At 43.6% G+C, this 13,907-nt stretch overlaps 1 protein-coding gene across 4 annotated transcripts in view; it reads right to left on the minus strand.

Moving 5' to 3' along the window:
* CSGALNACT1 (chondroitin sulfate N-acetylgalactosaminyltransferase 1) overlaps nucleotides 1-13,907 on the minus strand; it is a 46,880-nt gene that overhangs the window by 6,494 nt on the left and 26,479 nt on the right. For all 4 annotated transcript variants that reach the window (XM_075421313.1, XM_075421314.1, XM_075421312.1 and 1 more), the window contains 5 exons: nucleotides 12,868-13,124; nucleotides 10,245-11,166; nucleotides 1,938-2,154; nucleotides 626-727; nucleotides 304-482 (listed from right to left, as the gene is read on the minus strand). In XM_075421313.1, coding sequence (XP_075277428.1) covers nucleotides 304-482; nucleotides 626-727; nucleotides 1,938-2,154; nucleotides 10,245-10,878 — 1,132 coding nt within the window. In that variant the 5' untranslated portion in view covers nucleotides 10,879-11,166; nucleotides 12,868-13,124. The remainder of the gene's footprint in view (nucleotides 1-303; nucleotides 483-625; nucleotides 728-1,937; nucleotides 2,155-10,244; nucleotides 11,167-12,867; nucleotides 13,125-13,907) is intronic.

The raw sequence follows: 13,907 nt of genomic DNA on the forward strand, positions 1-13,907 counted from the left end.
CTGATTTGATTGGTGATGAATTAAACTCCCTTTTCTCTCCAAGTTCAGGCTGTTTTGTCCGTGACGGTAATTGGTGAGTGACCTCTCCCTGTCCTTGTCTCGACCCTGGAGCCTTTCGTCATATTTCCTCTCCCCTGTGCATTTGAGGAGGGGGAGTGATAGAGCGGTTTTGGTGGGCACCTGGCATTTGTCCAGGCTAAACCAAAACAATTACCAATTCAAAGGCAAGAATACTCTGGTGAAGGCTGTTACACAATAGGTAAAAATCTGTTGAAAGACAATACACTTCATGAGTAGCAGTACCTGGCTGTGTGTTCAATCTACAGGAGTTCAGGAATTCAGCTGTGAAGTATATGTCGACGTCACAAAAAAAGAGAACAACATTGTTTCCTTTCCAAAATCGAGCACCAACATCTAATCCTTTGCCTCTGGAAAATTCTTCATTCAGCTGGATGAAGGTGAAGTTCTTGAAGCTGGCTGCCCTAAGAGAAAGAAAATACTGAGTTTTCTCCAATGCAGTTTAGACCTTTTTGGCACAGCTACGAGTTTGGACAGCTATCTAGTCTCCAATTCACGGTACAATCGCTGTGCATGGACAGCACACATCAGACATTCAGGTACTTACTTGGAGGTATTTTCAAGTATTGATTTGACTTCATTCATTTGTTCTTTTCCAAAGTAAACTACAGTGAGGTGAATTCTCCCATCCTGCTGAATGCCCATTTCCCTAGAGAACAGAGACAGATCTGTGACTTGTGACAGAAGTTAGCTTTCCACGATAACCTACATCCACTGCAGAAGGGAGAGTAGGGTGAACCTTGGAAGGCATATTCCTGAGGGCATGACTCACTGACAGAGACCCTTGCCCTAACAAAGCATCTCACTGCCTCTGTCAGATGGGACAGAAGACCATCTTTCAGACTGATTAGGAAAAAACTTTCTAAGCAGTGTTTGTTACATTAATAGGAGGACACTGTTAAAACAGGCCATCCAGCCCCAGGAAGAATGATCAGGCAGGCAAAAACGCCAGCACTTAGGAGAAGGGGGATTTTAAAGAAGCTATACATACCCTACCTCTTAACCTTGATTTTTTGTAACAGATATTCCAGAATTCAGATCTTTGGCATTTTGTTAAGAAACATCTACTAAAATCTAAGTATCAACAAGAGATCAAGCCTGTAGCCTAAGGGTAGGACCAATCTAAGCTGCCTCACTTGCACAAAGTTTAGTCAGCAAGAGTTCATCTGTAATCAGCAAAGAGATCAGCATGACCAGAGGGTGATTTCTCCCATCCTAAAACAAGCATCTATCAGATGGCTGATTTAGACAAGGAGCCTATTTTCAGATGACTGTAATTAGGCAAAACAAATCCCATGGTAAGAGTGGGTATCTGTTGCTAACATAGTCTTTTCTGGGCAGCTATTTAGAGCTACATCTCAATTAAATTCTCCCTCCAAACATCATCTCTGTGCTGAAAAATAAAAGAAGTTTAAAAGTAAGTAACCTGAAAGTTCAAATATATTTCCTTCTTGCTTGTTATTGCCTTAATCTTTTCTCTAATAGGGTCTGGCAAAGTGTCTGGGAGCAGTAATTCCCTTTTTCCTTAGAAATGTTCCTTTGCAACTCATGGCATGAAATCCTCACATTGCCACAGTTGCTTGTGCCCCAACAAAACAGATTGAGACCCATAAGCTAGGTACATGCAAATCAGAAACCCTGATGACTGGAATATAATTGCTTTTACTGCTAGTCACAATGCATTAAGCAGTTATATACCTTTCAGTCTCTATAATTTCAAAAATTACTTCTTAGTGGCACAATGAAATGTTATGTAAAAGTAGCATGATTTTTACTGAGTGAGGCCTTGATAACTCCTGAAATTGCATCTTACTTTCCAAGGAAGAAGAAGCAAAGACAGCACTGGAATGGAAACCCACCTGAAATTCTGCATGAATTGCCGAAATTTACTGGCTCTTTTGGCCAATGGCACAATGACATTAATAAGCGTGTCAGCCATATTGACATTTTCATTCTTCACTTTCATTACAGGACCAAATGGCCGGAATAAAACAATCTTCTTGAACTGATGTTTTGTGTCTCCTTTGAAAGTCAGCTCATACAATGTGCCTTTGTCTTTTTCTGTGCGGTAGATCCCTGCATGAAGAAAAGAGAGGCGATTTTGCATCAAAGCTGAGCTCCTGGGGGAGAAAAAGGTTGCAGTCTTTATCTGTTACACCTCAGCTGAAAAGGCAGCAGAGGCATGAGATATCTACTCTTCAACCACCATAGTTTGGAGGAGGCTGTCACTCTGGCAGGGACAAAGCCCTGGATTGCAGGAGCTCTTTGGTATTCTTGCAGGCACATTCCTAGCCTGGCTGAGTTACAAAGCCCTGAAGATTACCAATTGCTCACACTCAGTATAATCCCGCAGAGATGCTGTCCGTATTTTTCAGACTGCTCCAAGTGCATGCTCCAGGCATGCATGGTAATGGTGATGCAGAGACTGCAAAAGGCAGCCTGCCTCTCTGCAACGTGAGTGATTAGGCCATCTCCCAGAAAAGCAATTTCCCAATAAGCACATTAATTTCCTCCTTTCTGGGAGGTTCCCTGGAAAATCCTCTAATAAAACTATGCAACAGCAGCCATCAACTTCACCCACTGCCAGTCAGGACAAAACTGTCCTGTTACTCAACTCTCAAGAGACTTTTATCTTCTTTGTGGCAATGATGCCCACTCCTGGGCAAGTAACAGTCTGCAAAGATGACACTAAGGTGTTTTGTCAGAGGCTAGGCCCAGGACACAGTCCTGGAGACTGCATTAGACTGTGTCCAAGGATATTTCATTCATACAAGCATGTACTTATTTCTTGCATGGAATGAACTTTTAATACACCTGATGGGTGAAATTGGTCCCATGCTGAGGGCTGGCATGAAGTAGGAAAGCGTTGGTCATGCCCACTGAAACACTATTCTGATACCTTAAATGAGATAAAATTGGCAAAAAGGCTATAGACTTTACCCACTCTAAATGACACTTCAGTCCCTACAGTGCACAGTGAAATAAAGCTTTTTCAGAGTTAGATCCATTAGGTTTAAGGAGGAATAATTAAATGCTAAGTCTAACTACTTGTTAAGCCACTGTAAATATCCTAACATCTCCATCAGTAGAAGAGTACAATTGCATTGCATTCCATTCTTGAAGAAACCTCAGCTTGACTTGTTTCTTCTTGTTTTTTCTCCCCATCTGGTTATGAACATCACCTTGACCAAAATAGTGTGGGGTTTTTTTCAATCTTAGTCATTCCCTGATGTGTAACATTACTGTGCATCCAACCCATAGACTGTCAGCTCTGTCTGTATTTCTTGTGAAGGTCTGGGTCAAAGGTTTCTTTGAACAGCAAAGTGACATAAGCTTTTCATCTTGTATTGTAGCTTTTACACTGGTATGTCCAGAACACCCAAAAGATTAATGAGGTGTGATTTTATCTGGCCAGAGTTCCATGGACTGTCTTATCTTCACTATCATTGTGTAAGTGTTTTATTCTTAATGAACACTTCAGTTGGTTAATTCTATATGCAGATTTACTGATCTGTTATTCATGTCATGTTTTATTTTTAATATAAGCTGATTCAACAAATGCTCCATTCCTCCCTCCAGCAGAGCAGATGAATCTAGTGAGACAGCAGATCCATCATTCTTTTACTGCTAATCTTTTAAAGCTGTGCCCTTGACTCCCCCTAGCTTTTTCTATATAGTCCACCCAAGGTGCAGACCATGAACTACATCTGTCATTGAACTTGAGCCTACACTTGAGATCATCTGAATGGTGACCTAAGAGTCCCTGCATTTCCTCCTCCTGGTGGCCAGAGAATGGAAATCTGTGCCTTTGAATTCTGTTCACCCATTCTCACAGAAAGCCTGCTGATGATCTGAATGTGTTGGTGCGTGCGCTCATTTACTCAGGCAGCTTTTGAACACAGGTCTTGCCAATGTGTTGTGGAATGTTAAGGTAGCCTTTTGACATTAAGCTAAACAAAAATCTAAATTAAATTTGATTTGCATTTTTTTCTAGAGAGAAATAGGACTGTTTCACGTTTGACATAGTGAACTGATATTTTTCATAATAACAAAGATCTAAATTAAATTAACCAATTTAATAATATCTACCACACAACATCTGTCAGTCTTTGCTTCTACATTCTCTCCTGCTCCAGCCAAGAAATTATGACCCCACAAAGACCACTTCCCCAGAGATATGTACTACACTTGTGGAATAATGGAAGCTTTGCCAAATAAGCAAGAAGCACCTTAAAGCAGAATGCATGTTATGACCTGAGGGGTCCCTCCTAGTGCTAGACACACATCAGCAGAGGCTGCTTCTAAGTCTGCAATTTTGTTCTTTTTCAGGACTTTGGCTACAGCTAAAATCACACAGTTTAGGTGAGGGCAAGGTTCCCTTGTGCAAGATGGTAATCCAAGAATTTACTATCCTAACATTTTATCTCAAAGAGAATCGTATGCAGGTTTAATGCATGTAATTAAATATGATTATTCTTGATGCACATTTAAAACATTTATTCTCCTTTTTAAAGCATATTCTTTCCTTTTTAAAGTGTCTTCTTTTTAGCAAGAAAGAACAAAGCGATTTGCCCAAGGTCAGGCAGTGAGCCTTGGAAACGAGCCTGAATGTCTTGAGTCACTCTGGGGACTCACCCAGCAGAACATCCTGCCTTTCACAACATTTTTCCATTTCCGAAGGCACTACTTCATTTGTGCCATCAGGACTCTCTACGTGATTCAGACCGATGCATCAAGCAGCCTCAATTCTAAGAGATGAGTTACCAGGAGGGGGAAAAGGTAGTCTCAAAAAGTAAAACCAAAAACCATTTCCTGAAAAGGTTGCTCCTGAAATGAAAGCCTTGGAAAGGCTGGATGTTCTCTACAGATAAAAGAAGGTTAATTGATCATCTATTGCTTCCATTACAGCAGCTGTGTTTCAGAATATGAACCATTCCTTTCAAAGGCAGGGAGAAAACTCAAAGCCTTTGGAAACCCGATGTAAAAAAGTGAACAGAAGCTTTGGGTCAGCAGAGACATCAGCCCCAACATGAAGGAAAAGGACAAGGGAGAAGCAGCTGAAGAGCTGACTAAAGAGCAATAAGTGTCCAGTCTTCAGAGCAGCAAATCCCAGGGCTCCCTAAAGAAATGGAAAATACCTGATCTCTATTCAGCAGGGCAGGCAAACAAGCTTCAGAGGTGTACATGGAACTGATATCTAGCGAACAACCATGCAATCTTAACAAAGTGCTGTTGAGTGGATGACAATTTTATTCTCAGTTCCACAGACCATAGATTTCAGGTCTTCCACTGTCAACAGAAACACCGCTTAGACCCAGGCTCATTACTTATATTTTGTCAGATGTTGTAGGAACCATTATTAGGATTTATCAGCACTCATTGTCTCCATTTTAACTCAACATTATGGTTGTCTTCCCATTTCACAAGCAGTAAAATACAGCATCTTGTCCTTTGATGAAGAGCATCATCCTTTCTTCCAGTAAGAGGAGAAGCTGGATGAGAAGCTCAACATGAGCTGGCAATGTTCGCTTGCAGCTCAGAAAGCCAACCATATCCTGGGCTGCATCAAGAGAAACGTGGCCAGCAGGTTGAGGGAGGTGATTCTACCCTTTTACTCCGCTCTTGTGAGACCTCACCTGGAGTACTGCATCCAGCTCTGGGGCCCCCAACATAAGATCTGTTGGAGTGGGTCCAGAGGAGGGCCACGAAGATGATCAGAGGGCTGGAGTACCTCTCCTACGAGGACAGGCTGAGGGAGTTGGGGCTGTTCAGCCTGGGGTGAGAAGGGTCCAGAGTGACCTTATAGCAGCCTTCCAGTACCTGAAGGGGGCCTACAGGAAGGATGGAGAGGGACTTTTCACAAGGGTGGGTAGTGATAGGACAAGAGGGAATGGCTGTAAACTAAAAGAGGGCAGATTTAGATTAGATATTAGGAAGAAATTCTTCACCAAGAGGGTGGTGAGGCACTGGAACAGGTTGCCCAGAGAAGCTGTGGATGCCCCCTCCCTGGAAGTAATGAAGGCCAGGTTGGATGGAGCTCTGAGCAACCTGGTCTAGTGGAAGATGTCCTTGCTCATGGCAGGGGGGTTGGAACCAGATGATCTTTAAGGTCTCTTCCAACCCTTACCACTCTATGATTCTATGATTCTATGAATAAGCTTCCAGGGCAAAACTGCATCAGGTAGCCCACCACCATTAGCTGTCAGTTTGAGAAAGCAAAGCTACTCCTTTTCATATTTCTCCAGGACCTTATTTAAAATTCCAGTCACTAGACAGCCATGTAGTTTAGGTAGGAAAACTTACAATACAGCATATTTGACAGTGCCATGGCAGGGCATTTCTGAAGCAATCCAGGGGTTTTGGAACTGTTCCTGTTGGGAAAGAATATCACTAGACAGTGATTACATTCACTTATGGAACACACCACTCAAGCTTGTCAGAGTCTCCAAATTATTATCTTCATCTCTGAGAAAATTAATGACTTCCAAATCTATTGAGCTCTGCTGCCATTTACATAAATTAATGACCAGACTTGTTATTCTGTCCACTCAGCTACTGGCTTTCTGTTGGAAACAGAGCAGCCCTTTGCCTGCTTATAATACACAGAAGTTTCTGATCTTTTCCATGTCGTTTCTTACTAACTCCTTGTGGCAGAAAAACAGTGAACTTGGTATAGAAGTGGGAGGAATAAGGGGGAGAGGGGAGGAATAAGGGGGAGAGGGGAGGATTATAGCAGCTGAAGAGCCCAAGTGCCTCTGTGAAGACAGAGCAGAGCAGCAGCCAGTTGGATACATTTCGGGCCCCAGGGAGAAGGTGTGGTTCTCTTGCTTTTGAATAAGAAAAAATGGAAAATTCCACCATGTGTCAGCTATTACTCCTGGAAGAAGAACTGTCTGAGAATCCTATCCAAATTTCATGTAACAGCAAATCTGCTGAGAAGGAGTTTAGCTCAGATGTAGGGTACTAGGGTCACAGTCTAATTCCCACGCACAAGTGGTTCTGTCTAGAAACTGCAGAGGATACGACATTTATTTTAAGAGATCCCAGCCACAGAGACAAAACATTTCTCCTTAAATGTAAGAAGTGTTTGAAGAAACATTTTCCCTCTGCAAAGACAAGAATAAAGGCACAAAACAGAAAAGAGGAAGAGATACAGACCCTAATCAAATTTATTGTACCACACCACCACCCTGCCTACCGGCATATGTTAGCAACGAACTAGTACTGAAAAAATGATAGCAGGTACCAGATGTGACCCACAAGAATAGCAAAATCTACACAAGAGACCCAAGCAAACAAGATTAACTTGTACTACTCTATATACTAGTAAGACTCGGGATCAGCAACACACTTGGGTAAAGCTGGTGTCAAAGGTTTTGCTGAATTGAGCAGAAACAAAGACACAAGTCTCACACAAGAGCAGCAGTTCAGGTTTTGAATCCTATCTCTGACCCTGATTACCTGATTTTCATTTCAGCACATCCCTCCACCTGCTCAACTTTAAGAACGAGGGCAGTAGCCCCACCTTTAACATGAGATGCATACAGCTTTTTGTGTGCTGTTATTGCTAAAGCAGCTGGAAGATAAAAAGCTTACAGGGTTAAGCGGTATTACTTTCAAGTGCAGACCTGGGCTACATCTCCCAGAAAGCTCCAGCTACCCTGGGCAGTTCCAGAAAATTAAAAGAGCAGGCTTTGCTGGCTGGGTGACGCCACTCACGGTTGCTGTGTTGCTGAATTGGTACGAAGCTGCCAGCAGCGGCCATGGAATCCAGCCTGTTACTAACTTGTTGTGTAGGCAGTGGCACCTGCAGAGCGCTGTCTCCAAAACAAGTTCTGAGCCCAAGCCATACTTAAAATGCAGCATTGGGAAGAAAACTCAGTCCTTCCTTCTCCTGCTCAAGGTATACAGAGCAATGGATTTGTCTGTGCTTTGATCAGCAGTTTTTGCTGTTCTTGGAGAACGGAGGATGGGGGAAAAGAGACTGCCAAGAGATGACAGAGGCTTCCAAAGGAACTGTGCAGGGAAATCTGCCAAGTTAGCTCTTTGTTTCCAGCCCTGATGCACAGATCCCTGCATTTGCAAGCAAATCAGTCTGCACTGCTGAGTAAGAACGAGAATTTTTTACCTTGCACCCACAACAGCAAGGATCTGCCCTGCATGGGAGGACACAAGGAAGGCTTCTTGAGCTCAGACTGAGCAGCACGCAGGGCTCCTGCTTCTTGAGCTCTGAGTCACATGAAGGGTTTCCTCTCTCTGGATTATTTCACCATGGTACATGAAAGCCAGCAAGGCCATTAGTGCGTGAAGAACCTCTACAGAGCCAGCACTGCAGTGTGCATCCCTTCCCCACGCCTTTCTGCACACCAGGTTCCGCCTTGTTCCCTGAGGACAGCACTGGTACCCAGGTAAAGACCCTCGATTGTGCATAAAGACCGGCTCTAAGCAAAAGGCTAACTTTCATTGAATATTAAGCAATGTATGGTAAACATCTCCTCCTTTCCTCTCACACTCTCACCATGAAAGAGCTGGTGCCAAACAGTCATACATGCTTGTTCAGCTCTTACACTAAACAGTAGAAACATATTTTTAAATGATAAACTGAACAACAAACAGAAAGGAGGACACTGGAAGCATGGCAGCCGGCAGCACTTCCCAGTTTCCCATCCATGCCCTGGTCCTGTGTCTGAGCAAGAGAAATTTGACTGGTGTGGAAGAAGCGCCTGGACCAGAGGGGAGCCAGGGCCTGCCTCAAAAAGGTCTCCGCGGTCTGAACAACTCCCATCCCTGCTGTGGGAGGCATCTGCCCAACTGGCAGGTATATCCCAGCACAGCCTCAAGAATCTACTGTCTCTTGATACCATGATCGCTGGAAAAACATATACAGAGTGGAAATGCACAACTGGCCATTGGAGAACAGCAATAGTTTCTCCTCATCACAGGGAGGATGCGTTTTGCTCTGCTCTATTCATAAACATCAGGTGAAGAAAACAATCCACTGCAAAATTACAGGTAATGTGGGATAAGCATGGGGGCCTGTGTTCAGCACAGCAGAGTAGTCATTCCATAAAAGGTAGGCATCTTACCCACGTGCCCTCTAAGTCTGCAGCACTAACATCTGCAGATGAGGAAGACAAGATTTTCCTCCCACACTAAATCCAGCTGGGTCAGCTGTGGATTAAATCTCATTTACAGACAATACTACTGAACAAAAACCAGGGAACGTGCCAGTTCCTATGAAGTGAAACTAGGACAGCCATACTACAAGTAACAATGTAGCTCTCTTATTGAATGAGAAACAGCCATGAGGCCTTGCAAACAGTATCTGTGAAATCTTGCCTAATACCATGTTTCTGCCTCACGTTCCTGCCCTTTGGAAGTGCTGTACAGCAGTGGATAACCTGAACATGTACCAACCAGAGAGACATCACAACTCCTGGAATACACCTGGTGCCCCTGTCTGGCTGGGAAAAAGCAGCCTGACTGGAAAAACGTAAGAACTTCAGATTTAGTGACAGAAGATGCGAAGTAAAAACTGGTTGCTGCTAAAAGTGGCACATTAAAAATCCACACTGACTGCCTCAATATTACATGTGAGGGTAAAGACTGTTTAGTCCATTTTAGAATCCAAGGGCTAAGCTGCACCACTCCCAGTATAGGAGATACCCTGTAAAGGTTAAGCTTCCCTAGTCATTTGAAGTTACAGGTGATACCAGCTGAGTTACAGTGCTCCTCAGCTGTTGTCCTCAAAACCCATCTTGCCACTCTGACTCTGGCACAACTGTGCAGGTGGAAGTAAGGGTAACGTTGGCATTCAGATTTGAACTGCACTTGTCAGTCTTAATACTGGTAACAGATCTGGGATTGCAGCCTGGTCATTCGCTCCTTGCTTTGTCAGTTCTGAGGCAAGTGCATGACCAGAGAGCTGTGAGCACATATTGGTGGTCACTATGAGAGTCTGGCAGGCTCTGCTGTCACAAAATCCTGTTCCCCAGGAAAGCTCCATTCTGCAGCTGTGCCTGAGACAGCATTGCTGGATCACAGCACCGACACCGTCCCAGACATTTGTATTCTGAGATAACACCCATCTCCCTCAGCAACGTAGTCACACCAGAACACCTCACTGGCTCTGTGTGGGCCTTCTAACCTGCTGTCTGCATACAAACCTTCAACGAAGTCGGAGGCTGTGTATACACGGTGTTTTGCATTGCTGTCCCCCTCTGGATTGTTCAAACTCCCAACAGCTAACTCGATCACCTCGATCAACTCGTCTCGCTTATCCTTCCTTACAGGTTTCTCTTCCGGGTGGCGCGTCAGCCCTGTCTCCAGTTGGTACACCTTCTGCAGGGTAAAGCTCTCAAAGGGCACAGCTGCATACTCTGTGGACAGCTTAACGCCGCTGTGCACCTCTGCTTTGTCTATCTGGGAACGAAGGAAAGCCAGGAGGGTAGCCTGGGCCTTCTCCGGGTTACTGTGGTGAAGCCGAATGTCCAAGGGGTCTGGGTACTGGTCCTGCATGTTCTTGAGCTGTTCACTCCTGCCCTGGAGCTCAGCCTTCAGCTGGGTAATTTGTTTCTTCAAGCTGATGACGTAGTTGCGGTGTTGCTCTTCTCGCTCTTGCAGAATGGCTTCATATCCCTCCTTCGCAGTCGGACTGTGCACTCTGGGCAAGGCAAGCTGCTGGTTGTCACCCCTGGGTGTGCAAGCCAACATATAAACAATAGACACCAAGCAACAGGCCACCACCACCAGGCCTACAAGTCGGGGGAGAAATAGAATAAATCCTCGTCGAAGCATCATCTCTCAAAAAACAGAGTCTAACCCCACATGTGCACCAGTTCTGACATCCATGCAGTGCCACAGAGGCCCCTGGACTTGGAGTACTCTTACACAGATGCATGTATGTGCAGGAGCTGGCTTGTCAGCTCACTTAAAATGTGTGTTCTGCCTCTGTATTGGGGTCTCTCTGGTGTTTACCCACCAGGACTGAAAGACAAGCTGCGAAGCAGACAGGACACCTCCTGATCCTCATGGCAACACCCACGCAGCTGCAATGTGATCAGCTGGTGATGGATGGAGCCTGAAGACCTGAAAGACAAATGACAAGGACAGTCATTCAGGCATGTTAGTATTTGGTCATTCAGTCCAGACCATTGAGTGTGTTCTAAAAATCTACCTCATTTCTCAGCTGCTCTGGCAGATCTCAGAGCTGTGAAGTGCTTGTGCTAAGACCCAAAAGGTGCCAAGATCCTTACGCAGGAGATCCTGTATGCATGCCTTTAATTTTACTAACATGACTTGGCCCATTGCCAGTGAAAACAGTCCAGGCCTCGAAGTCTGCCATGCTTTAGAAATATTAGGAAGTTGTCATCTGTTACTTTCTGTTGAGATGTTAAGGTGCTCCGTTCATCGGAGCAATGATGACCCTCCAAGCGTTCTCAGCCCTTGGAGTGCTCAGCTTTTGAAGGCAGTCAGTCTCACAGCTACTGCACGCTTTTCAGCTTCCAGGCATGTTTTGCCAAAATACCAGGTGGAAAATGTGGTCCTGTTTGAACATATGAAGCCTCACCTAGAGGAGAAATTTGATAACCAAGAAACTAAAAACTATTATCAAGGAAAATTGCTGCAACTAACATTGTTTGACAAATCCTACCAGATGCTCCCATAAAAACCAAAGAACTAGTGACAGGCTTTTCCAGGAGCATCCAGACCAAGTCTTACTCAAAATCAGGGGAAGCTTTGCTTCTACCTAAGAGGCTGTCATTATTGCACACTATGTTATCGTTTTAAGGCCCTCTTCTGTTTCTCATAACGTTGTAAAAAGTCTTGCAGCAATGTACAGTATTACTGTGTTTTCCACATATGCTCTCTGCCTAGGAGTGAAGATCACAGAAAAGGTTTAGGGAAAGCTGGCTTGGGTATTTTTTAGAATAAGAAAAGTGAGAACTGTGAATGTTATCATTTTTAGTAAGACTTCCTCAAGTATACTTGAAACAGGAAAGAAAAATTAGATAACTGAACATGAATATTGATTTAGCTGTAAACTACATTAAAACAATTGTGCTGAGGACACTACCAGTGGGATTTTCAAAATCACAGAATCACAGACTCACAGAATCCCTCAGTTTTGGCCCAAATCCATGCTGGTGCAAGGAACTTCATCATTTACTCAGCTGACAGTAGACTTAGGCCAAGGCTGAGTAACATCCTAGATCACACTGTGATGCTGCATTGTTAGAGTCGAACACAATCAAATTAACTCCTTGACACTCTCCCCTTGGATGCATGCATGACATTATGACACTGCTTTTGACAATAGAGATTCATAGTGCTTTTAATGATATACCGTTGCTGGCAGATCCTTAAGTAAAACCAGTTTATCTAAGAAAAAGAGTTTCAGAATTATTTTCAATTATTTCTAGTCTTGAGTCAAAGTCTTCTGCAGGACTTTTTATCAACCGCTATACAACTTCCCCCCTGTGTCTTGATTGACTATTACTTTATATACAGCAGTTACACACAGATATTTCTGATCTTTGAACCGTTATCAATAATCTATCAGTCTGCAGAGCTTCTAGAAAAAAAAAAACAACTTTCAGAGTAGGAATTGAGGGGGCTAGAGTAAGCTATAAAAATACTACTGTATTTTTCCCAAAATAATGCTGAATGGCTATTATAGTATTTACAGGATTCTCCAGAAAATGTCAGGGCTTTAAAGGAAGAATTGTTGATGTCGAAGAAAACATTCAAGCAGCAGGAAAAAGGACATGATGAAGTTGGCGCCCTTACCTTTTTGCTGTGATCTTCTCTTTGGAACATCTTGGTCTGCTACAGCTAGTTCTCAGCTTGCCACGATCATCTCCTGTTTATCTCCCCTCGTATGCCGTTCCCAGAAAATGCGCGTACTATAAAAAGCACTGTCAGCCTCAGAACACCTCTTCATTGCTTTCACATTTGCCAGCTGCCTACATCTTCAGTCTGTCTCCTGTGTGGTGAAAGGCTGTAGTGGAGACGCTTCCTATGGATGCACTATAAAAGCTGGCCTCCTGCAATGTAAAGGAGCTTGTCAAAGCAGGGAAAATTAATCTGGGCATTTCTAACTCTACAACAGATCTGGCTAGAAGACTGCAAGAAGGTAGTGTGCAGTGAGACAGGGTCAGGAAGTGGTAAGATGTACATAAAGCACTGCTGTGCTTGTATGCTTCACTTCACACAATTAGTCCATTGACTGAATTGGCAGAAACTGAACATCACTGAAAGGATTAGTTGTGCTAACATGGTATAAACTGAAATTACATCTCAATGGCTTAGATAAACATACAATTTCACTCCTATAAGCAGCAACACACTCAAATTTTGGGTAAAGAGCTCTTCAAAGGTTGACCTTAAAATATATGTACGTATATATAGCTATGTTCATTAAAATATACTTGGTCTCTTTTCAGGGTACTCTTTCTTTCCTACCTAGTTTTCTGGTTGTCATCTCACCCATCAAAGATGCATCTTTGAAAACACTTCAGGACAGTAAATTAACTGAGCTACTTTGTCCTTTGAACCACTATTCTCATAACAAGAAATTCAGGCCATGGGGATTTCCACCTTCTTCACGGGGAGTTTACCATCGCGACTGAAGGCATCCTGACAACAAGCACTCATTACTTGCCCTCTGTTGCTAGATTTGTCTTATTAAATTGTACTGGTGGCTTTGGTGGCATTGCCTTACAGTGACTGACATTTAAATATACAGCTGCTACTGTACTACTATCTCCTGGGCATGCCTGTGAAAGCAGCCCAAATCCATGTCAGTGCCAAAAAAAGCAGATTAAGTC

This window comes from Opisthocomus hoazin, chromosome 5, assembly GCF_030867145.1.
Source record: "Opisthocomus hoazin isolate bOpiHoa1 chromosome 5, bOpiHoa1.hap1, whole genome shotgun sequence".
In the NCBI taxonomy this organism is placed as follows: Eukaryota; Metazoa; Chordata; class Aves; order Opisthocomiformes; family Opisthocomidae; genus Opisthocomus; species Opisthocomus hoazin.